General features: G+C 35.3%; 4 protein-coding genes across 6 annotated transcripts; 3 read left to right on the top strand and 1 right to left on the bottom strand.

Annotated features, from left to right (window-relative positions):
* The first annotated feature begins 72 nt into the window (after positions 1–72).
* LOC115699731 (DNA-directed RNA polymerase 2, chloroplastic/mitochondrial) lies at positions 73–9,296 on the top strand. Its single transcript, XM_030627268.2, has 19 exons — positions 73–1,310; positions 1,814–2,017; positions 2,592–2,725; positions 2,816–2,882; positions 3,083–3,141; positions 3,685–3,802; positions 3,907–4,020; positions 4,154–4,285; positions 4,367–4,783; positions 5,360–5,410; positions 6,140–6,210; positions 6,294–6,378; positions 6,567–6,719; positions 6,840–6,914; positions 7,014–7,103; positions 7,224–7,271; positions 8,053–8,167; positions 8,244–8,347; positions 8,457–9,296. The coding sequence occupies exons 1-19, from the start codon at positions 378–380 to the stop codon at positions 8,565–8,567; spliced, it is 3,081 nt and encodes a 1,026-aa protein (XP_030483128.1). The 5' UTR covers positions 73–377; the 3' UTR covers positions 8,568–9,296.
* A 1,165-nt stretch (positions 9,297–10,461) lies between these two features.
* LOC133030635 (uncharacterized) lies at positions 10,462–11,036 on the top strand. Its single transcript, XM_061103438.1, has 2 exons — positions 10,462–10,589; positions 10,673–11,036. The coding sequence occupies exons 1-2, from the start codon at positions 10,462–10,464 to the stop codon at positions 11,034–11,036; spliced, it is 492 nt and encodes a 163-aa protein (XP_060959421.1).
* Positions 11,037–11,961: 925 nt separating this feature from the next.
* On the top strand, positions 11,962–14,943 carry LOC115701024 (protein CONSERVED ONLY IN THE GREEN LINEAGE 160, chloroplastic). 3 transcript variants are annotated; one of them, XM_030628708.2, is made up of 10 exons: positions 11,962–12,195; positions 12,341–12,698; positions 12,873–12,922; positions 13,045–13,123; positions 13,222–13,317; positions 13,453–13,533; positions 13,641–13,732; positions 14,029–14,121; positions 14,490–14,558; positions 14,716–14,943. In XM_030628708.2, exons 2-10 carry the CDS (start codon positions 12,381–12,383, stop codon positions 14,852–14,854), a joined length of 1,017 nt encoding a protein of 338 aa, XP_030484568.2. In that variant the 5' UTR covers positions 11,962–12,195; positions 12,341–12,380; the 3' UTR covers positions 14,855–14,943. The 3 variants fall into 3 exon arrangements, with proteins under 3 accessions (XP_030484568.2, XP_060957983.1, XP_030484569.2); XM_030628709.2 differs by having other exon boundaries at positions 11,992–12,195; positions 12,307–12,698; XM_061102000.1 differs by having other exon boundaries at positions 14,490–14,943.
* Positions 14,944–16,389: 1,446 nt separating this feature from the next.
* LOC115699340 (uncharacterized) lies at positions 16,390–22,847 on the bottom strand. The gene is made up of 12 exons (XM_030626692.2): positions 22,155–22,847; positions 21,990–22,075; positions 21,292–21,371; positions 20,851–20,906; positions 20,132–20,180; positions 19,763–19,909; positions 19,553–19,648; positions 18,933–19,046; positions 18,686–18,813; positions 18,237–18,478; positions 16,909–17,712; positions 16,390–16,811 (listed from the first exon to the last, which is right to left on the bottom strand). Exons 1-12 carry the CDS (start codon positions 22,559–22,561, stop codon positions 16,762–16,764), a joined length of 2,259 nt encoding a protein of 752 aa, XP_030482552.2. The 5' UTR covers positions 22,562–22,847; the 3' UTR covers positions 16,390–16,761.
* Between the last annotated feature and the right edge of the window lie 316 nt (positions 22,848–23,163).

Here is a 23,163-nt window from a genome sequence, read left to right as displayed (position 1 = left end):
TGACCGGCCTTTTCAAGTTGTAATTGGTTTTTGCTCTTTTTGCTTATTTTTGGTATTGGACAAGTAGATAATTTGTCAGAAAAAAGCACTGCAAATATTATTCATATATAAGAAAACAATAATTCTTAAGTATAATAATAATAATAATAATAATCCTGAAAAACAGTCAAATAAGGAAGAAGAATAAGAATGAGAGCAAAGGTTTAAGAAGGGTTTAAGGCGGCGTCTTCCCTTCCCTCGCTTCCATTTTATTTTTCCTTTCTCTCTTTCTTCTCACTGTCACAGTTTAACCCTATGAATTATTTCCGATGCAACTTCATTACCATCATCATCTTCAACTTCGCCATTGAATTTCCTCGAATTTTATCTGTAAATTAATGTCCAACACCATACCCCCATTAATCTCTGCAAATTTCACCACCGGAGTCGACCATTTTCCCTCATTTGAAAAACCCACAAGCTTCTTCCGCAGAAACCCATCGGATATATCCACACTAATGTGGAAAAACTATGCCAAGCTAGTTTTTAGGAGAAATCACAATTCTCGTCTCCATTCTCAGTCTTCTTCTCATTCTCTTTGTTTTCTGGGAAAGGCACAGGAACCTAATTACACCGATAAATTCAAGTTTCGGCCCTTTGAGCTGATTCCCACTTCGAGTCATGTGCCTTGCGGAATGGGTTTTGGTCGAAAAGGGAAAACTTTGTTGGGAGACGATCCTATGGGAAGATTCTGTTTTGATTATTTGAGAAACCCTACTGGGTTTAGTCCCAAAGGGTATGCGAGTGTGGCGGAGGCGGTTTCTTCTACGGACATTGAAGATGACACCTCGGCCGATGACGAATTTTACGAGCTGTTGCAAGAAATGGGCAAAGAGGAGAAGAGGTTGGTCGGACATAGGCGGCGGAGACGGCAGAGGATTGTAACCGGAATGGCGCTTAGAAGGTATGATGCTCTTAAGAAAAGGCAAGTGAAGATTGAGACAGAAGCATGGGAACAGGCGGCTATGGAGTACAAGGAGCTTTTGATGGACATGTGTAAGCAAAAGCTGGCACCAAATTTGCCATACATGAAATCTTTGTTCCTTGGTTGGTTTGAGCCTTTCAGCAATGCCATAGAGAAGGAACACGAAGCATGCCGACTGGGAAAGAACAAGACTGCTTATGCACCATATTTTCATCAGTTACCGGCAGAAATGATGGCAGTTATAACAATGCATAAGTTGATAGGGTTGTTGATGACTGGATCAGAACATGGCCATGCCAGGGTTGTTAAGGCTGCGTGCGTCATTGGTGAGGCTATTGAGCAGGAGGTTTGAACTAGTTTTTCTCTTTTTTTTCTCTGTTGGTGTCCTGTTTTTGAACCTTACTACTTGATTAACTAATCAATGCTTAAGTTTCTTATGCCATTGCCATTCTGGGCAGCAGTATTTTGTTATATTTTTCTTGCTGGAACATAACTATCTCATGGTAGTTCCTACGATAAATACATTCTCTCCCTTGTTGGTTTATTTTAATAACAGTATGCTTATGGTTTAATTCAATTAAACTTGTTTTGGTCTTTGTTTCATAGTTTGTTTTGTTTGACTTGGATGTAGACTTAAGGGAATGTGAGGCGCTTCTAAATGTCATTTTTTCTGTTTCTAAGATTGGAAACTATGTTATAGACTTACTGTTGTTTTTAACTTTTCACAGAGTATACCCTTAGGCTTGTTTTCTCACACTTTGCACACTACAATGTTGTAATCTTGCTGCCCTTTCCTTCTCTTTATTCTAAGAGCAGTTCTGATGGATCGTTACTTCACGAATGTGTCAGGTCAAAATCCACAGATTCTTGGAAAAAAGAGACAAGAAAAAGGTGAAACTCCAAGAAAGTGAAGGGGAGTCTGACTCTAAGGAAGAAGATAAGCTAAAGAAAAAAGTCACCAATTTGATGAAAAAGCAGAAATTGCGAGCACTGAGACAGGTGGTGAATGGACAAGATGCTTCAAAACCCTGGGGATATGCAATCAAGGCTAAGGTCTGTGTTCAGTTAACAATTTTTTTCTGGTTTAAAGCAGTTTATAAGCTTTTTCTAATGTTGATCTTTCTCTTTGCTAGAGAGTTCCACATTGAAAGTGTGTTAGAACGGTATTTCATTTATAAGAACATAATTATTTATTCCACTCATCACCAATTTATTTTGAAATGGAATTCCCGATATTTCTTAACATACAACCTATTTCACTTTCTAAACCACATTTTCACATTCTAACATGATATCACGAGGCAAAGAAACTTTTAACAAGTAATTGATCCAAATACAAATTGGTTAAAAAAGGAGAGCCAAAAGAGCCACTTGTAATTTGGTAATAGTGAGTCATATTAACAACTTAGGATCGAGTCATTCAAGATTGATGAATAAAAATAGTCACCATCTTAAGTGGGGATGTTAGAGAGTCCCACATTAAAAGTATGTGGAAACTTAATACCATTTATAAGAGCAAGGATTATTCTTCTCAACAGCAATCGATTTTGAGATGGAACTCATGCTTCTTATCATACACTCCATTCTACTTTCTAAATCACATGCTACCGCTCTTTTATATTTTCAGGTTGGAACTCGTCTGATTGAATTGTTGATTCAAACTGCTTATATACAACCTCGTGGTGAACAGTTGGGAGATGAACCACCTGATATACGACCAGCATTTGTGCACACATTTATGACGGTTATAAATGAGGCAAAGTAAGATTACTCATCTGGTTTAGTGATAGATATGTATTCCCCAGGTTCCCTAGAATTCTGCCTCTGAATTTTCCTTTTTTTTTTCCACAGAAAATCTGGCAGAAGATGTGGTATCATTCAATGTGACCCCCTAGTTCTCAAAGGTCTTGACAAAACTGTAAGTAAACCCTATTTGTTAGAAATATGAAGTTGCATACTAGCTAAACTACTTGAATTTAGGAAAATTTATGTGTTTTGGCAAAGAACATATCTTATGGGATTCATTGGGCTCCTTCTTGTTATTCTCTTAGCTTGTAGATCATGGTTTCGCTAATGCTCTCTTTCTGGAACTGAAATAAGTGCTATTTGTTTAAACAGGCACGACACATGGTGATGCCCTATATGCCTATGTTGGTTCCCCCACTTAGATGGACAGGGTATGGTATTTCATATTACTGCTACCACATAGCTATATTGTATTTAGTCTTTTTTTGATCTGAAGCTATATTGGATTTAATTACTTTTATTTAATCAGTACATTGAGTTTAGTTTCAGAAAATTTCTGGAAACATCATATTTTCATTAATTGCTGTAATCGTAGGTTTCTTCTTGATTATCAATATGTCATTTTGTGAGAAAATTTTGAACCTTGAAGTATTTGATAATCAACACCTCAATTGAATTGTAGCAGAGGCTGTTTTAGCATATTTCAGTTTAACTGGCTGTAGGTACCATATAACATATTCCAAATAAAATTTCAGCGAAGTTTTATCTTACAGTTCTAAGCAGCAACATTCAAGTTCAGAAAGTGAAAATTAGCTTCCGTTTCCATGTCTGATGTTGTGGGCAATATGCCCAAAAATATTAAAAATGACTTTTCAATAGCTTAAAATATTTTGTGGAATATCACAACTTCGTATTTTGTTTCTTCTGCTTTAGTTTTTTTTATTCTACTAGACATGATTGTTTTTCTTTCCCAGTTATGACAAAGGTGGGCACTTGTTCTTACCATCCTATATAATGCGTACTCATGGAGTGAGACAACAACGCGAAGCTGTCAAAAGGGTCCCAAAGAAGCAACTGGAACCAGTTTTTGAGGTTTGTAAATCCAAGTGCTGCATCGCTTTCACGCACTTCTGAAATCCCTTAAAAGTAAATGAACAAACTCAGTAGTAATATCTCTTTTTCTTACTATCTGTTAGGCCTTGGATACACTCGGGAATACTAGATGGAGAATTAACAAAAGGGTTCTTAATGTTGTGGAGAGAATATGGGCTAGCGGAGGCTGTCTTGCTGATTTGGTGGACCGGAATGATGTAATTTTCACTATATTATCAGTGTTTCTTTGTTTCTCTAGTATTTAGTAGCTCAGCTACATCCGAAGGTCTTTATATTACTGCAGGTCGTCGAATATGAAACTCTCCTTTCATTTAACATTGTACATTGCAGGTTTTGTTACCTGAGAAGCCAGATTCTGAAGATGAAGCACTGATAAAGAAATGGAAATGGGATGTTAGGTCTGTTAAAAAAGAGAATAGAGAGAGATACTCACAGCGGTGCGACATAGAACTTAAACTTGCGGTAAGAGCTATTTCACTTTTCTAGACTGTAACTGCAATTTGTTAAAAGGTATTATTCGAAATTCATTTTACTGTTGAGCAGGTAGCACGAAAAATGAAGGATGAAGAAGGTTTCTTCTATCCACACAATGTTGACTTTCGAGGCCGTGCATATCCCATGCACCCATACTTAAATCATCTTGGTTCAGATCTGTGCCGCGGTATTTTGGAGTTTGCCGAGGGACGTCCTTTGGGAAAATCAGGCTTGCGCTGGCTGAAAATACACTTAGCTAACTTATATGCTGGCGGTGTCGACAAGTTATCTCTTGAGGGTCGATTAGCATTTACGGAGAATCATTTGGACGAAATATTTGATTCTGCAGACAGACCATTAGAAGGAAATCAATGGTGGTTGAGTGCAGAAGATCCTTTCCAGTGCTTAGCTGTATGCATTAACCTTGCTGAAGCTATGAGAAGCTCTTCACCTGAAACTTTTATTTCACATATCCATGTGCACCAGGTATTTGTCTACAGTATTTTAGGTGGTTTTTTTTTTGAACTCTTTGTTGATTGCGCTAGAAACTTTTCTTGATTCTTCAAAGACAGTGATCAACATTGATAAGCAGTCTACAAATCCCTATAAGTGTCTGAGTCATGTTCATAAAGCTAGAAGAGATCTGGCACTTGTTCATGCTTGAATGTCTTAGCTTGTGTTTTACAGTCCCTGAACTCTTGGGGGCTAAAATTTTATGGTTTTCCAATACTCATTTCAAATAACATGTAATAACTAGTTTTATGTGACCTGTTCAAAGCTATATAAACTATTTGTGGATAAATATATTTTTTTAATAATTTATTTAGTTTGTTTTTTTATGTTAGAGTTTATTTTGGAAAAGGAAATAGTGTTTTTTTCAGTACAATTAATTTTGATGAAAACTGGGAAATTTTTTTTGATGAAAACTGAATTCAATGGTAGTACTTTACTACTTTGTACTGATTTGTAGAATATAGGAATTTATTTTGGTAATATTCAAATTACATGTTTCTTTTGTTTTATTATATTTTCACCCGTTCTTTTTTATTTTTGGTCATGTAGGATGGTTCTTGCAACGGTTTACAACACTATGCTGCCCTTGGAAGAGATAAGGTAATCTCAAAGAAATTAGGAAAACTTAATATAGTTTTTGAGCATACATTAAATGTTTAGTTGCTCACTTTATACTGCATTTTATAGTAGAACATAATGTTATGATGGGAAAGAATATAATGCTTCCAACAATTAGGGCGGGCGAGCGACTGCTGGTGGATTTTAAGAAGTTTCCAGTGTGTCTAGCTCTTGATGAACTTTCATGCAGTTTGCCTAGTTTCGTTAGCTTGTTGCTACTCGAGGTGGTAGTAGTATGCATTAATAAAATTCTAAACTTAGATAGCCACTTGAGCCTAGCTCAAGTGGCCATAGGGGATTATTGGGGGGAGGGGTCGTGGGATTGAATCCCATCTTGAAGACACTTCAATCAAAAAAAGAAAAAAAAAAGAAAAAGAAAATCTAAACCTAGATGGATGTTTGAGAAAAAATAAGATTGATAGCTTTTGAAACCTTGCATCTTAATTGTCACCTTTTTACACAGTGATCAAATTTATGGATAAAAATGACATTCTTCATTCATCAATTGGAATAAATACATACTTACATTCTTTGTCAGCAGTATCTATCCTAATATTTGGTGTGACTGAAATGGACTTGCCATATTTTGTTGGGAGCTACTCCCCCTCTCTTTCTTTCTTTCTCCTCTTTTATGAAATTTTAGTAGCTCAAAGTAGCGATTCTTCCTTTTAAGACGTCTGTTCTTTATCTGATTGAAATATCTCTGTTCAGTTGGGAGCAGCTGCTGTGAATCTAGTTGCAGGTGATAAGCCTGCAGATGTGTACTCAGGAATAGCAGCTAGGTAACCTTTCTCTACCATCTCAGTGTTGAAACATGCTTCAAGTATATAATTTTATTTTTGAAAATCTCATACTTGGATTGCAGGGTAATAGAAATCATGCGCAGAGATGCACAAATGGATCCCGCAATTTACCCAGACGCATTGCGGGCAAAAGTATTAATTAATCAGGTAATTTTAGATTTTCAAGAAATTCTTATTTGGAGTTGATTTCATTTAATTGCTATTACAAAATTCAGTTCTTCATTTAAGAGTCTTACATGAGAAATTAGTATAAAGATTTTAATGAATGCCACTGCCTTGTCACTTGTCAGACGTCTTATAACTGATCATTTACCCTCATGGTGTATACCATCTAGGTGGATAGAAAGTTGGTGAAGCAGACAGTGATGACATCAGTATATGGTGTCACGTACATCGGTGCCAGAGATCAAATCTTGAGAAGGTTGAAGGAACGAAGTGCCATTGCAGATGATGAAGAGCTTTTTGGCTACTCTTGTTATGCTGCGAAGGTATGCATATCTTTCTCGCCTCATTTCTCTTGTTTATTGTTGGAAATGCTTTGTCACAAGCAGAAGTTTGTATATTTTTAAGGTTATATTTTTACTTACAATATTACTTATTATGTGCAGACCACATTAGCTGCTTTAGGTGAGATGTTTGAAGCTGCACGCGGTATCATGAGTTGGCTTGGGGATTGTGCTAAAGTGTGTACCCAATTTCTCAATAGTAAAAGTATACATGTTAAATATCTTGTTAAATTTAATCTACGGTAGAATCTTATTTCGAAACTTGTAAATGAACAGATCATTGCATCTGAAAATGAACCAGTACAGTGGACAACTCCCCTGGGACTTCCTGTTGTGCAACCATATCGTAAATTAGGAAGGCAGTTTGTGAGTGCTGAAAGATTTTCTGCTATTAGTGAAAGCCATAAATTCTCTTAATCCTAATCTTAGGAGTCATAATCATGTCAAGTCAGTGAACTCATTATTTTTTTTTGTTTAATATTTCAGATAAAAACTTCCCTGCAGATTTTGACAATACAACGAGAAACAGAAAAGGTAATAAGTAAAACTGTATTTCCTTTTGTCAGAATTACTTTATCTTACTTTTAAATAACATTACTCACCAGTCAACTCTCATGACTCATGACCATCCCTAGATTGTATTATTTGACATTCATGGCACTGAATAACTATTGGGTTCAACATATTTCAGTGCCAACATAGTGTAATAATTGTATCGGAGTTTATTGCTCAATAACTATAACCATGGCTGAAATACCCATGTGTTTTCTTTTCCATGACTTTTATCATTTTGAGAAGATCCTTTCTCCAACCGATCTAGCTACCATTTTCTGAAAATCTTTCTTTCTACAAGGTAGGAGTCTAATGTAGAAATTACTTCATAAAATAGACAGACTTCTCATCAGAATTTTCTTTATCACTGTTCTTCTTTTACATTAGGAAATTTCTGGTAGTGTACCTGTTAAGTAAATAATTTTCTCTGAAATATGTAGGCATGATCTAACATGCACTCTCACTAGAGGCATAGAATTGGGTTTGGCCCCATCTAAATTCTAATTCTATAGCAATTGATAAAATGACCACAACAAAAGCGACCCCATTGTGATCTTTGAGTTGCCTGATTCTGTTTTTTATTTCCCATAGACTTAGGTTTGCCTAATTAGCTTAATCTTTAGTTGTGTTTCAATTAAGTATCAAATTTATGACTTAATATTAATTTTTGTATAAACATATATTTTTAAAAACACTGTGAATGAGAAAAAGGAAAGAGCAACATATTCATCAATCTGAAAACGTGATTTTTGTAATGGTTTAGGTCATGGTCAGAAGGCAGAGAACAGCTTTCCCACCAAATTTTGTTCACTCGCTCGATGGTTCACATATGATGATGACTGCAGTAGCCTGCAGAAAGGCAGGCTTAACATTTGCAGGTTGGTTCTTGTCGGTGTCTATCTTGTTTGCTACCTCAATTTTGTCTGTTCTACTTCTAAGTTTTAATATTTACAGGAGTTCATGATTCATACTGGACACATGCATGCGACGTGGATCAGATGAACAGGATACTTAGAGAGAAATTCGTGGAACTATATGAGACTCCAATACTGGAGAATGTACAGTATCTTCTCTTCTTGAAATCACATTTGTCTAATAAACTAAAGAATGCAAAATTCCTTATGAAAACATGTTTTTCAATTAATCTAACAGATCCTCTGTTTTCAGTTAATGGAAGGCTTTCAACAGTCTTTCCCTACATTGGTCTTCCCCCCGTTGCCTGAACGTGGTGACTTTGATCTCAAGGATGTTTTACAGTCATCTTATTTTTTTAACTGATCAAGACAGGAGTTTCTCCTCATTTCAAACGCCTCACCGTATGCATCTGTCGGTCTCCTTATCATGCAGCCCAGTCTACTTCTGTGTACATGAATATTAAGGGAAATAGAGGGCATAGAGACTCCTCGAGGAAGATGCTGTACTTAACAAGATACAAGATACATCTTATCTTGCAGATGTGAGAAAGTTATCATAGGTATGATGTCCATTCGAACTCAGACCTAGACAGTAGTAGACATGCCCCTTTGTACAGCTAAGATGGATAAGTTTCTGAATGGTCTTGCCATGTTGGAGGAATCCAAGGACGACGAAGCAATAAAGTTGAGTACTTATAGAGTTCGTTCATCCCATAGATTCATATGAAGGGATGCAGGATTTCATTATCATCTTTGTCCAAGATTATAGTAAAAGAAGTGGTTGCTGATCCAGATTTTCTGCTTTCCATAACATTGTATATGTTTGTTGATGAGATGAGTTTACATGGTGGTCCATTGTTGTATCTCAGTGTTTCTTTTCTTCCTCGGGTGTGTGTAAATATGAGCCAGTTAAACATGTAGTGCTGTGGAGGAAACATTTGTTTGGCATAGGAAAAGATCATATTATAGCTCAAATCCTCTTTATGGCTAAAGAAAACATAAAAGGGGTGTGTATATCAAAAGTTGTCATTGCCACTTTTGGAAAGAGTTTACATGTATTAATATTATTAAAAGAATAACCATTATTTTTGTCTATGGTTTATTCTGTGTTAATAATTATTATCATTACAATTATACTATTTTCCACTTTTAATTTAGAATAATTAAAAATTGTTGCAAATGATTCCTTTGGTTACATTATGTTTCAAAATGATTTGCTAATGTATCACTAATGTGATACTAATTTAGGAAAGTTTTAGTGTTCATCAAAAAATTTTATAAATAGCAATTTAATTATAAATTTATATTATTATATATCATCATTGTATTCGTAAAGTTATCAAGTGATAATAGTTTTTATTTGGGCCTTCCAAATATCTTGGGGTGTAACAAGACAATGCTACTGAAAGTAAAGAGTTGCTAATTTAAACCGTGGCACAATCAACACTGAGTTATGCCATTAGTGTTTTTCTCTTACCGATAGATACTTGTCAGGAGATGGAGCAATTATTGTGTAAATTTTGGTGGCAAGCTTCCACTAAAAACAATAAAAGAATACACTGGAAGAGCTGGGAGAGGTTAACAGTACATAAATTCAAGGGGGGATGGGCTTTAGAAATCTCAGAGATTTTAACATAAACTTACTCAGTAAGCAAGGCTGGCATCTCTTATGTTAACCAGAGTCTTTGGTAGGAAGAATTTTTAGAGCTCGATATTATAGAAATGGTAATTTTCTATCGGCGGAATCGGGGGGTAATCCGAGTTTTGTTTGGCGTAGTATTCTCAAAGCACAAAAAGTGGTCCGTGAAGGAGTAAGGTGTCACATTGGTGATGGTTCTACAGTCAGTATTCTTTCGGACCTTTGGCTGCCAGATTCTGAAAATCCGAAGGTATCCTTTACTCATCCTGCTCTATTGAATCAAACTGTATGTGCTTTAATGGTTACTGGAAATTTAGCCTGGGATGTCGACTTGGTATATGACCTGTTTAATAACCGGGATGTTAGTTTAATTCTTAGTATTCCCTTATCTTCAAGTCAAGAAAAGGATTCGTGGTACTGGTGTTTGGAAAATACAGGCCATTTTTCAGTTAAGTCAACATACAAATTCTTACAGTTGCAAAAGGAGTCGGAGCTCAGCTGAATAATTCTTGTTTTTGGAATTGTATTTGAAAACTACGTGTTCTTCCCAAAGTAAAAGATCTACTGTGGTGTGCTGCAACAGATTGTCTCCCTACAAAGACGCGATTGAGATCTCGACATGTGCAGATTGATAACATTTGTCCTAGGTGCACTGCCCATCTTGAAACTCCATATCATTGCTTGGTGGAGTGTCCTTTTGCTAGTGTTTGCTAGGAGCAAACAAGGATCAGGAAGGATATCCAAGTGGTATCTTCTTTTGTAGGGTGGCTGGAGACGATGTTTAAAAGAGAAGCCATAGTAGTGACTTGTTAGGCGTTATGGAAAACCAGGAATGAGCTTGTTTGGTCTGATAAACATTCGACTGCTGCTGGTGTCTCTATCCTGGCCCAAACAACCCTCTCTAGTTGGCCTCACGCTCAAGACAAAGTGTTGGTTCCTACAGCAACATTTTTAATAGATATGGATGGATTGGAGACATGGCAAAAGCCAGTTGATATGAAGCTGAAAGTAAACGTAGATGCTGCAACTTTTGACAGCAGTGGTACCTATAGCTTTATGTGCGTGGCTAGAGATGCTAATGGAGATTTGGTGGAGGCAATTATCGTCTGTCGGGCAGGGAACATGTCACCTAAACTGGCCGAGGCAATGGGGGTTAGGGAGGCTTTAAGTTGGGTAAAAAAATCATGTCACTGAGACAAGACTAATAACCTAAGCTGGCATATTGTCAGCCTGGGCTGTTTCTGATGAAGATTCAAGCAAATTCAGAGAGAAAACCACAATCCCGAGTCCTTGAAACAAGGCCCAGCACCCAGGTTGACCTAGAACTGGGCTTAGCGCCCAAGTTGACAATCAACTTGGGACGCTGCCTTCAATTGCTCAAATGCCAAATTTGATGCGCCCATTAAATTCAGAATGGTCAAAAAAAGGGGAGGAGACCTCATCCTCAAGTTCAAAAGCTTTGGAAGTATCAAAACAAAATCTCTAGAGCTCGGGAATAAGTATCCAGCGCCCAAGTTGACAAAAAGTCTAATGCGCTGGGTTCAACTTATCTAAATCTGATGTTGTTTCGACTGTCCGTCTAGTTTTTCACAATGACAAAGATATATGAAGTCAAAAAGTCAAATAAACAACTTTGCATTTCTCATTTTTAACTCACCTGGAAATGAAGAGTTTTGAGTCTTTCATTTCCAGAGAACAACAATATATTCGAAAATTGGTGACTAGCTTCGTTAGAACATAGAAACTAAGTGATGTCAAAATATCACTTAGGCATGTTAAAGTACATTCCAGTGATATTTTTTCACTTACCCAGCATCCAAGTTGACGTCATATGTCAACTTGGGCGCTGGGATGTCAACCTGAATGTTGGGTCATGAAATATTTTTAGTAAAATAGTCACAACTCATTTAATTTTGATCTAATTAACGCATTCAACTTGCGTTTCAAAGCTAATTTAATACTTTATCAAGTTATGTCTTACACTCTAAATATAATTCTGAAACTATCATCATTAAAATTTACCTCAAAGAAATTACAAAAATAAGCTTCAAGTCATGCTAGAAAGACAAGGCACTAAAAAGTATTTAAGAACGAGAAAGCACACGAAATAAAATATTTAAAGAAACCTTGGTGAATTTTTATTATTAATTGGTTTCATAAAAAGAAAAGAAATAATTAGAGAAAAATATCTTGCATTGTTGAACACGAGTGTTACATAGCACAGCTTTCTTTCTCCATCACCCATCGCCCACCCTCTATCTCCGTTATTCAATCTCTTCTCTATCGGCCAAGTCCTCGCCTTTCTTGCTTCACTAACTCATCGGAGACGACCAATTCCGTTTCACTATATACTGTAAGTCTATTTATATTCTCTGATCACTGAGATGAGATTATCAGTACCCATGTGAAAAAGTAATTCAAAAGAAGAGCATTTAGTTTAAAGTTTCGGTTTTTATATTTCCAGATATCTAATCTAAGCTCATCTTCAACTTTAACAGAAGTAGTAGTGGGATTACAGTTACTTCATCAAGTTCAACGATGGCAGTTCTCAAGTATTGCATTACAGTTACTTCATCAGCAACACCCATCTCTCCGGATTCTGCAAACCCAGCTGTGCCAGACCCACGACAGACCAAAGTCATTTTGCCCAAGAAGAAGGCCGTGAAATGGTCCACTGGGATGGCTCCGGGCGAGTATGGTGGTCCACCGACCACCACTAAACTTCGCAAGTACTGGGGAGGTGAAGGAGAAGACCCTATAACATCTGACGAGTTTATATGGAACAAAGACTTCATGAGTCGCATGAATAAATTGATTGATGACTCTGCTTCTCCACCTCAACAACCTCCTGTTAAGGTCTCTTACTCTTACTCTTAATTGCTCTTTTTGTAACTGTTAAGTGATGAAGAAGAATTGATTTTATTGCCTAATATTATCAAATAGAGTGTTTGAAAAAAGAGGCTTATTTGGTTTTTTTCATTTGTGAAATTAATGGATTTTATGTAATCAAATGGGTTGAATGCATTATAGGAAAAGCCTTCTGGGTTTCTCAGCATTAACAGAGTCATGCCTCTTGACAGGTTTGTTCTAACTAGTAGTTTCAAGTGTCATTCATGAATGTTTTTAGATCTTTGTATGTTTGATTTTGATTTTTTAGTGTTCTTAACTTGTATTGTATGGATTTTCTGGACATTCTTAACAGTATGGAGGTTGATTTGAGTAAAGAACTCACAACTCCTACCAAGCGTGAGATAGAGCTGCAAGTAGAGCCTACAACTGAGGTACATTGCCTATGTGAGTTGCTATTGTCTAACTTGTTTATGCTACAGCTGTGCATATTCAAATGTATCTTATTCTATGGAAAAATATTGATTGTCAGTTTAAAGCTAGCACGGTGACCAAATGGAGACCAGCACCAACAAGGCGAGAGCAAGATAAGTGGGATAGAGCTGCGAAGGCTGCAACTGGAGGCACTGTGAGCCTTTTGTTCTACCATCTTTTTGTCCTTCGAAAAATCGCTTTGATTAAGTTCTTATTGAAATCCTAATAACTTCCAGAATAGTCACTTCATTTGTAGTTTTGAGTCTTTTGACACAATTTTAGCCTGCAGGAAGCAATGTTTCGGGAACTAAGGCAACCAAAAGGGGACCCTGCAGTTATTGCTGCTCAATCAAGGGAACAGTATACTAAGGTAATAGAAGTATATTGCCTTGTTGATGCTTGTATTTCTTTTGCTTCTAGAGTAGAGTTGACGAGAATTGTAATTTTTCTTTTGTTGTTGTTGTGTTGCTTTTGCAGTTAAAAAACAAATTACAGATCCTGACAGTGGGTGTAGGTGGTGTTGGTTTAGCCTCAGCTTATGTTTCCTATTCTCCTGAAATTACAGCTAGGTAAATACAGTTTGTGCAATCTTTCTTGATGATAGTTCATATTCTTATCAAATAAATAATTCCTAACATCTAAAGCTATTGAAAGGAAAAGTGGTTAAGTTTCTTTCCCTGCTATAAAAATTGGAGTCTTTTCAAAATTTTGCATGTTGTACTTGGTCACTATTTGGTCTAGTAGTTTTAGCTTTCATCTTCCTTTTTTTATTTCACTCTTAAAATTTATTGAAGAGGACCTGAAAAATTCCTACTGTTTCTGGTCATGGAGTAATGTGAGAAGATGCTCTTGTTTATGATTTCAGCTTCGGTGCTGGTTTGATTGGTTCTTTGGTATATATGAGAATGCTGGGAAATACTATTGATTCCATGGCAGATGGAGCAAGGGGTCTTATCAAGTACGTATACAACTAAACCATCGTTAATGTTAAATTCTTACTACAATTACAGTGCTACCAAGTTTCTTATGTAAAATATAGCTTCAAGCGAAGGAACTGACAACTTTTAATAACATATTTAGTACAAATTTGCAAGAACTTACATAATTTTCTTGGCTTGAAATTTTCTTATATTGTTTGCTTGACTTTGGTAAGTTGTGACAGAGATGGTATCTTGGACTCTTGGTGTAGTTTTTTTTATTCATCTCTTCAACTTTAACGCATTTATGAAATTTCTATTTAATAGAGTTAATAAATGGAAGTAACTTTGCCTTATTAGTATCCGAAACGAAAGTTCTATGGTTATGATTCCTGGAATTCGATTGCAGGGGAGCAATAGGACAGCCAAGGCTATTGGTTCCTGTTGTATTGGTCATGCTCTTCAACCGGTGGAACGGGTTAGTATCTTCGATTTACATGCTTTTCGTTGGCAGTTGGTTCATGGTTTATAACCATTATTTGGCCAATTGGTTCCATACATTTTGTTGTGATATCAAAATGGAGCAAGTTATTACTCTTGTTTTTTCTCTTCAACAATTTGTGTTTGTTGTGTAGGATTCTTGTTCCAGAATATGGCTTCATGCACTTGGAATTGATACCCATGTTGGTTGGGTTTTTCACTTATAAGATTGCTACTTTCATCCAAGCTATAGAAGAAGCAATTACGGTGGTTCAAAATGACACAAGTACATAAATGTGGGCAAAGTTTCCATTTTTACACAATGTATCATAGTACTATTTGTATTTCAAACTGGCATGAATACAAAATATTTATAGGATAAACTTCTGCTGTGAAATTTATTTGATGTTTTTATACCATATTCGCAATCTGCAATTACGAGGGATGAATTTTTTTTTTACCTACTAATTGGTTTAAGAAGTGGATATGAAATGGGTGAGAATCTCAAATATTTTATAAAAACTGGAAGTAATATGTTATTATTTCTTCCATATTTTCTTTGCAAGTTGGTATTAGAGAAGAAAAGAGGAGACAACTTGATGATTTTTAGGAATATTAGCAGTAAACTTCCATCTTTTGAATATGTTACACATGATTTCAATCAAAAAAATTGGAAGGAATAATATAATACTTTCTATTACTTGGGGCTTTGTTGGCTTGCCTCTAGGCTCCGACAAGGCTTCGGCCGGGAGGGTCTATTCTCCCATGGCATCTCCTACTCGGAAATGGCGGGCTTCTTCTATTTCATACACGTGGCTTCTTTGGCATGTGATCTTAGTCTGTGTGAGGATTTTCTTGCAAATGCTGTGGATCAATGGTGATGCACTATGCTTTGGATGAGACTGTTAGAATCTTTTATATAGTTAAGTGTTATTAACTCAGGTATTAGTATATAATAATAATTATTAATAATTATATAATCGGTAATTACCGTATGAAATAAATAGTTAAAGGTTACTCTCTATCCTCAACGATCATTCTTAATTTTCTAATAATAAATGCAATTTTTGATTCCTAATCAAACTATTAATCACGCAAATAATGTTGAAACAGTCAATTATCACAATCTTCTTATTGCATGTAATCAAGGCGAAGCGCTCAATAGTTAACTCTTCTACCTAAGAAATAAATCCATCAAGCATACAATTTATTTAAGTTTGATAAAATTTTAAATTCAGTGAAGATATATTAATTTAAGTAATAAATTAATGAAGCATATAATTCATTTAACATAGTTTCTATTCTTCATCACAAATAAAAATATCTTTGATAATATTAGAAAATTACAATTTATCACATACACTTAGAATCCTAGACTATATGTGAATAGTAATTCTAAGATGACAATAGCTTAAAGTAAAATTTAATTTAATGATCATCTAAACAAGATTAAAAAAATAATCATAACATTAAATATAGAAGAATAAAAGCAATTCGATATAATAAAAACTAGAAATAAATATTCAATCGTAGAAATTAAAGATTCACGTCTCGAGTTTTGAAATAACTTTTCACAAACTACTCGAAACTAGACATTATAATAAAAATCATAATAAATAGTAAGAGTTTAAGGAGTAGAAAAAAAAAACTATAATTTAGAACAAACGATGTCACAATCTTTGTCCTCTCTCTCTCTGAGAGATGAAATAATCCTAATTTTTTAAAATAATGGTCCAACTTTTTTTGTATTCTCCAAGACCCAAACAAAGTCAAGCTGCTACATCAAACATATTAAGTCTTTAAATATTTTTAATCAAACAATCAATAAATTGGATTGTAAGCTTAAAATATACATTAAACGATCGTGAAAGCTTGAAAGACAAACCACAAAATGTCAGTAAAATGAGATGCTGTTTTGTTATAATCAAATATATTTTTTACACAGTAAAAGAACTTGTCTACATAGTACTTCCACTATTTTATATCTAACATCTTTAGTATTTTCTCCTGTTCTTCCTCTGAACTCACCATCCCAGAAAAGATTATTTTGGTGGAATAACCATAAAATTTGTCGACTTCAAGTCAGATGAATAGCTCTTCTCTAATTAGTCATATTCCCAATTATTTAACTGAAGAACAGCCCTTTTTGTAGAACTTCATAACAATGAACTGTCATTTCTTGCTTATCACACGCACTTAAATTAGTAGCCCAATCTATCATTTAAGGAAGTTCGTCCATCACCAGATTGTCCTGCATAAATTATAAATGCAAATGACTCCACTAACCAAATCAAAGATTTATATATTTTTGAAGAGGATCAAATACCAATGGTTCTAAAATCACTAACCTTCAGGAGGAACCCATGTGTCACAGTCTGAATTTGAGTTAAGGAATGAAGGTTTCTCGGGACCAAGTACTCGCTTAGGCTTTTTATGCTCCTTTGAAGTTTCTTGGCTCTCTGTAGTATTCTCTTCATCTGATGCATAACGCCCCTTCTGGTGTTTTAGCAGTAATGCCACAGCATCTAGTGCCATAACTTCACCTGAGGATGTGGAAGTAGTAGTCTGCTGACAAGCACCATTGTTACCCTCAAGTTCTTTAATTTGCTTCCTTTTCCTGATGATCAGACCGGGAGCTGCATTTTCGATCTTGGGTTCCTCCACTTCTATCTGGGACTCATCAGCATTGATCAACACCTTGTTTCGGTCTTTATAGTCAACAAACTCATCAGAGTCCTCCAAATTTAGAGGCGCTAATCGTCGATTCTCCTCATCTTCTTTGTTGTTAACAGCTCCGAGCCATTGGGGCTTGGGGGCAACATAAACAGCAGTTTCAACCTCTCCTGCATCCTGTACAATTTCATCGGGCTTCTTGCCAGATCTCCCTGATTCATCTGCAGCTTCCACTTTTTGATCAATGACATTCGCTGGTTTTTCAAGCTCAGTGCTTTTCTTCGGTTTTACAGGAGGTTGCTTCTTCACAGCAAGAGCAGGAGTTTGAGATTTTACAGGCTTTGGTTCTTGTGATTTCAGAACCCTTTTCTTAGCAGCTTCTCCGGTTGGGTCTGCAATCTTCAGAAGGTACAATATCCTATCCAGATCGGCTTGGAGAGCTGTTAATTCCTCCTGGAGTTGCGTGGTTGTATCAATCACTGACAAGGAAATCACCAAGAAAAGTGAGTTGACTATCAGGTTAAAGGGAATTTACAGAACAAAAAAAAATACATAAAAAACTGCTCTTTCGTTCTTATCTGTCAGTGTCAACCAAAAAAAATTGTGTACATGTATTTGATCTATTTTCATCGTAGCTTGAATACAAATATGAATTAACCCCACCGCGTATATATCATAAAATTTATTTTAACTTCTGCAATATCTTTTCTTAAAAAAAAAAAAGAACTATAAAAATCAATCATTCACACTTTTATAATCTAAAACATTATAAAAGGCTAAGCTTGAAAGCTTTTTGAAAATAATAAGGGCAAATAAGAAAAAGACTGAATATTTCTTTTTCCCAGTTTCACAAACTATAGGGGTAAACAAAAGTGTTTCATTTTTTCTTACTATTAAGTGAATACGTTAATGGATGAGAAAGAGAAATACTTCTCGTAATTTGTTTCTCATTAAGGATTATTAAGCTTATCTAGGTACTAGGTTTTGAAATAAGAATCCTCACCAAGCTGAGATGAAATCCCTGACATAAAAGCATCAAGTGCATCTCCAGTTTCAGTTTCTTCTGTTTTTTCAGATGCTATTTTGTTTTTCTCTGCCAAAATCATCTCTTTCTTGTCTTCAATTTCTTTCATGATCACATCTCTCTTATCGAGAAGGGTATCTGCAGTTTCAACCGATGGGTTTTCGGCATCCTTTTTACCAGAAGATTTCTTCTTTGTCCGGTCATAAAATTCATCTTCGTCACTAAACAAAAATGAATAGTTATACCAACTAATTAGTCATTTAGCAATTTCAGTAAGTGAAAAATATATCAGCCATTATATATTTCATTTAAATTTAAACCATGATGATATTAGTCAAACAAGCAATCCAGAACACAAATCCCAAATCTTAGGTTTAAAATTTACAACCTTCTATCGCAGTAACAAGTGATTGTCATTGACAATGTACCTCAAAAATTCTTCTTCTTCTTCTGTTACTCCTTTCTTTCCATGAGAAAGTTTCCCTGTGCGTGCACCAATACTTTCTTGGATACTCTCATTCAGTGTATCTTCCAGATTTTCAAGTTCTTCCATGATCTACTAATGAAAAGAATAATATGTCAGAAAAAGTTATTTAAACAAAAGCCAATAAATCATATTTCCATTGTTTGACAACCACATCAACAATGAAAATCAAAGGACCGTGCAATTTTTACCTGAGATATTCTTTGTTCATTTCGAGCAATCTGAGTTTGCTGCCCCTGTGATAATCCACCTTGAGATATGTCTTTAGCACGAATTGCGTCTATTTCTTTCTTCATATGAGAAATCTACATAAATATGAAAAAAGAGTAGAATTATCAGGAAAAATCGCCATAAACTAAAAATCTTGAATTGTATATATGAACGAGAAATTCCTCTCAAGAAGTTTCAGTCTTTAAATGTAAATCATAAGAACATTCCACAGATGCTAAAAAAAATGTTACTTGATTGTTCAGTTGTACTGAATCTTCCGCAATCAACCAAAGGTTTTTCATGAAATTTAGCTTTATTTACATACTGAAAGTTAGATTAAGTAAACCATGGATACACTGACAGATATAAATAATTTTTTGAAAAGAAACAAAATTTGAAATGCATATATGAAAAAGGATAAGATATCTTCAATAACGAAAATGCAAAACAAAACAGCTATACTAATCATATTACTAATAGAGCCATAAACTGTAGAGAGTGATCTAGTATACAAGGGAGGAACATTCATCTTAACGTTAGAAAGGAAACACTATTGCTGTCACATTAGGCGTTTCAGGCCACAACAGATCAAACAACTAACCTTCTCCATTCTTTTGATAACTTTTTCGCGGGTTTTCGCTTGTTTCTCTGTTAGTTGTCCTTTGTAAGTCTGCCAAGTTACCTCATCACTATCATCCTAAATGTACCAAATGAACTAATTAGTATGGCCATCAAGAAATTAAAAGCAAATAATAGCCATAGTAACTCAATGAGCTATGATATGTAAAATCATATTCTAAAGCTTATAAACCTCAGCCTCTTCAATAGCATCCTCTCCCATGCCCCATGAGACGCCATCAGCAAGAGATGCTTCACGCCTTGCTCGTTGAAGTGAAGCTTCCCGATCTAGAACCTGTTCTCGAATCTTAATATTTCTTAGTCTCTCCAAGTCAGCTTCCTACAATAGGATCACAGTGTTAATAAAAGATAAAAAAAATGGTACTGCAGTAATCTTGAAAGTAGACAAGATGGCAAATAAAGCAGAACCTGGTAGATAAAGTTTTTATTGATATTCACTTTGAATTTAAAAAATAAAATAAACAAGAAACATAAAAATAAAAATAAAAATAATTCAACAAGACATTGAAAAGGAAACTATACAACATAAAAATAGTCTTACTGGTGGCATCAAATCTGTTGGTCCTTGGAAAATGTACAAACGAGATGACCTGTACACAATAAACAGTGAGATTAACTTTAACAAGTGTCCAGCAACAAGCATCAGGTCAAAGAAGCATGATATAAATGTAACTTAAAACTTCTACATTAACACTTCAATTACATGTTTAAGATGGGTCATTGATATAACAATGCATTGCATACATTGGTCAGCTTGAAAAAATAAGAAATAAAATTCATAAAATATGAAGATAATTAATCCAATATCTCTTCCAAGATTGACTATCCAAAAATTAGACTAGCAATCTAACCTGAATATTAGCCTTCTAATACTTGTCAAAATAATTATATATGGCAGAGCCTCCGGTGAAGATGTTCCTATGGAGAGCTTAACTAATAGGACATTGATGATAGCATTTTATAAAGGAACTAATGGACAATATCTGCCAACATTTTAGTACCCAATGCATTTCAGAAACATAACACAACTCTACATGATCACACAACAGTTTAACACCATGTTTTAGGAAGGACGGAGGAGGTTGAGGGTCAGATAGATGGGCTGAGCTCATACTAGTCATCTTAGCATAAACAAATTAAGAGAGAAAAGAAGAAATTAAAACATAAATCAGTGTCTAAAATTTAAGGAAAACATAGTTTAATGACAATCCAAATAACCAAATTGAGAGTTTTGTGTGGGGAAAGGGGAAGATAACATACTGTCCAAATCGAACGACATCACCAACATGTAAATCCACATAGCTCTTTTTCTTCACCTGAACTCAAAGCAATAGAAGAGAAAATTTGTATTACACACTACAGGGCTTCCGTAACAAAAATAGACTGCAAAAAAGACATTAAATAAAACTATAATAAGCAATTTTTTTTATGTACATACAGAATAAACTTGAAGAACATATGATGGTAATGAATGGTGATATAGCTTCCTTCTTTTGATTGATAAAATAAAACCTAAACCACAAAATATAACTTCCTTCCTCTAATTGAAATGTATATCACATTTCTTAGTCACAATCAAATAACACGACACTTCAAATTTTACCCTCGAAAAAAGATCTTTTCTGAAAGAAACAATATTAAGATATCTAACTTGATGCAGTGTAACAATGCATCAGTAAGAGGAATTGGTTGTCAGCATACCTGATTCTTGTTGATGAAAGTTCCATGTGTACTACCTAGATCATAAATATAAGCTTCTCCACTTTTTTTGAACTGAAGAACTGACATGTAGAAAACAAATTAGCATGATCGTGAGAAAGCAAAACATGTATAAATATAAATTTATGTATGTACATGTACTGACAAAGAAATCATATGTACAGATGCAGAAAATGTACACATGAAATAGAAATACACCACTCATGCACTATATAACGAGACCATAAAAAATATACATTTAGATAGATCATGGTACACGCAGAAGAGATCTATCAAAATCTTATACAGCTTTGCCTACAAGAATTCCACGGTTAATGTAAGAACACTAACAATGATGTGGGAGGTGAACGATGGTAAGAAAGAGCGGAAATAATTTACAGAGATAGGAAATGTGGGGAAGTAGCTATTCCAAGAAGTGAAAAGCTTAGTTCACAAAACTGGAGAAAATGATAAACACTGAACTAATAGGTTTACTAAGCCAAAGTTAATAGCTTTCAAATGAGAACTTCAATTTCATGTCATAGTGCATAATTGATACATCTTATAATAGAGAAAGTTGAGCATTTGAGCTCAGTCTTGAGTTCCTTCTAAACACAAAGCAATAACTATATTCCAATTATCCTAAAACGAATGAATGAAAAGGAATTGGCATCTTAAAAAGGGAATGAATGAAAGTCTACCTGCGTGAAAGCGAGAAATGGTGGGGTGATCAAGTACAAAATCACAGAGGTCCACACGCCCAAACATGTAAGCACCTTTATCGTATCTGAATCAAAACTCAAAAATCAGCTACACACCATTTGCAAGGTCCAATTCTTTGAAGAGAAAAGAAAAAAGGAACTTACACATCGAATTGGTCTATTATAGAACCTTCTTTCAGAACTTCAAAGTAGAAATTATGACCGGGAGCTTCACTCCACGAGGGAATCGTGTACGGAACGACATGTCGTTGGGACTCATCAGAGCTCTGGTTAGGACCGGGTTCGCTAGTTTTCGCAACTTCGACGTTCGCGGAAACCGATTCGGATTCTTCGAGGGGAGCTTCATTTTGGGGTTCTGGTGGCTTTGGCTCTGAAGAAGTAGGCTGTTTGGGCGGAGGAGGACACATGGGGGCCTTCATTGTAGTTTCTGAATCAACCGGAGACGAAGAGGAGGGTGAGGAGGAGGTTGTGGGTTCGTCTAGGGTTTTGGGTTCGGAAGTTGGCGTAGGGTTAGAGGTTCTGGGAGGAGGAGGACCCATAGCGGTCGTCATGGTCAGGCACACACTACCCAACACAAGAAGACGAGTCTCGAATCCGATCACTGATTCAATTGGACTGTTTAACTAATAAATTTTTCAAAATCTCACTTTAGTATTTCAGCTAAAAATAAAATGAAACAGGACTCCTCCATTCAAATTATTGCGTTTTGAAACTATTTAACCGTTTTATCAAAGTCATAGACTCACATTCTAAGTGTAATTCTCAAGTTATTGTGGTTAAAATTCTTCACAAGGAGTTACGAAAATAAGTTACGCGTAGCTCGGAGTGACACCTACCGAAAACTGTTAGACCATTATTATTGATGGAAAACACTTTATTTGTATTTTTTTCCTATTTTTGTAGGTCTCCTTCACTTATAAAAAAAGAGCTTCATTATCTCATTTTTCACATTCATAAAACTACTTATAAGTTAGAGATTCTCTCTCTAAACTTGTTCTTTCTAGAGTTTGGAGTTTCTGATACTTAATCTGTTGTTGTAATTAGCATCTTGTAAAATATAAAAACTCGAATTAGACTTAGCCACATAACTATTGCGACATAGGAGTGAACTATTATAAATTTTGTGTGTCTCTCTAAATTATTTACTTAAACT

The sequence above is a fragment of the Cannabis sativa genome, chromosome 8 (genome assembly GCF_029168945.1).
Source record: "Cannabis sativa cultivar Pink pepper isolate KNU-18-1 chromosome 8, ASM2916894v1, whole genome shotgun sequence".
In the NCBI taxonomy this organism is placed as follows: Eukaryota; Viridiplantae; Streptophyta; class Magnoliopsida; order Rosales; family Cannabaceae; genus Cannabis; species Cannabis sativa.
Note: the sequence above shows the minus strand (reverse complement) of the source record. Positions and strands in the feature narration are given on the sequence as shown.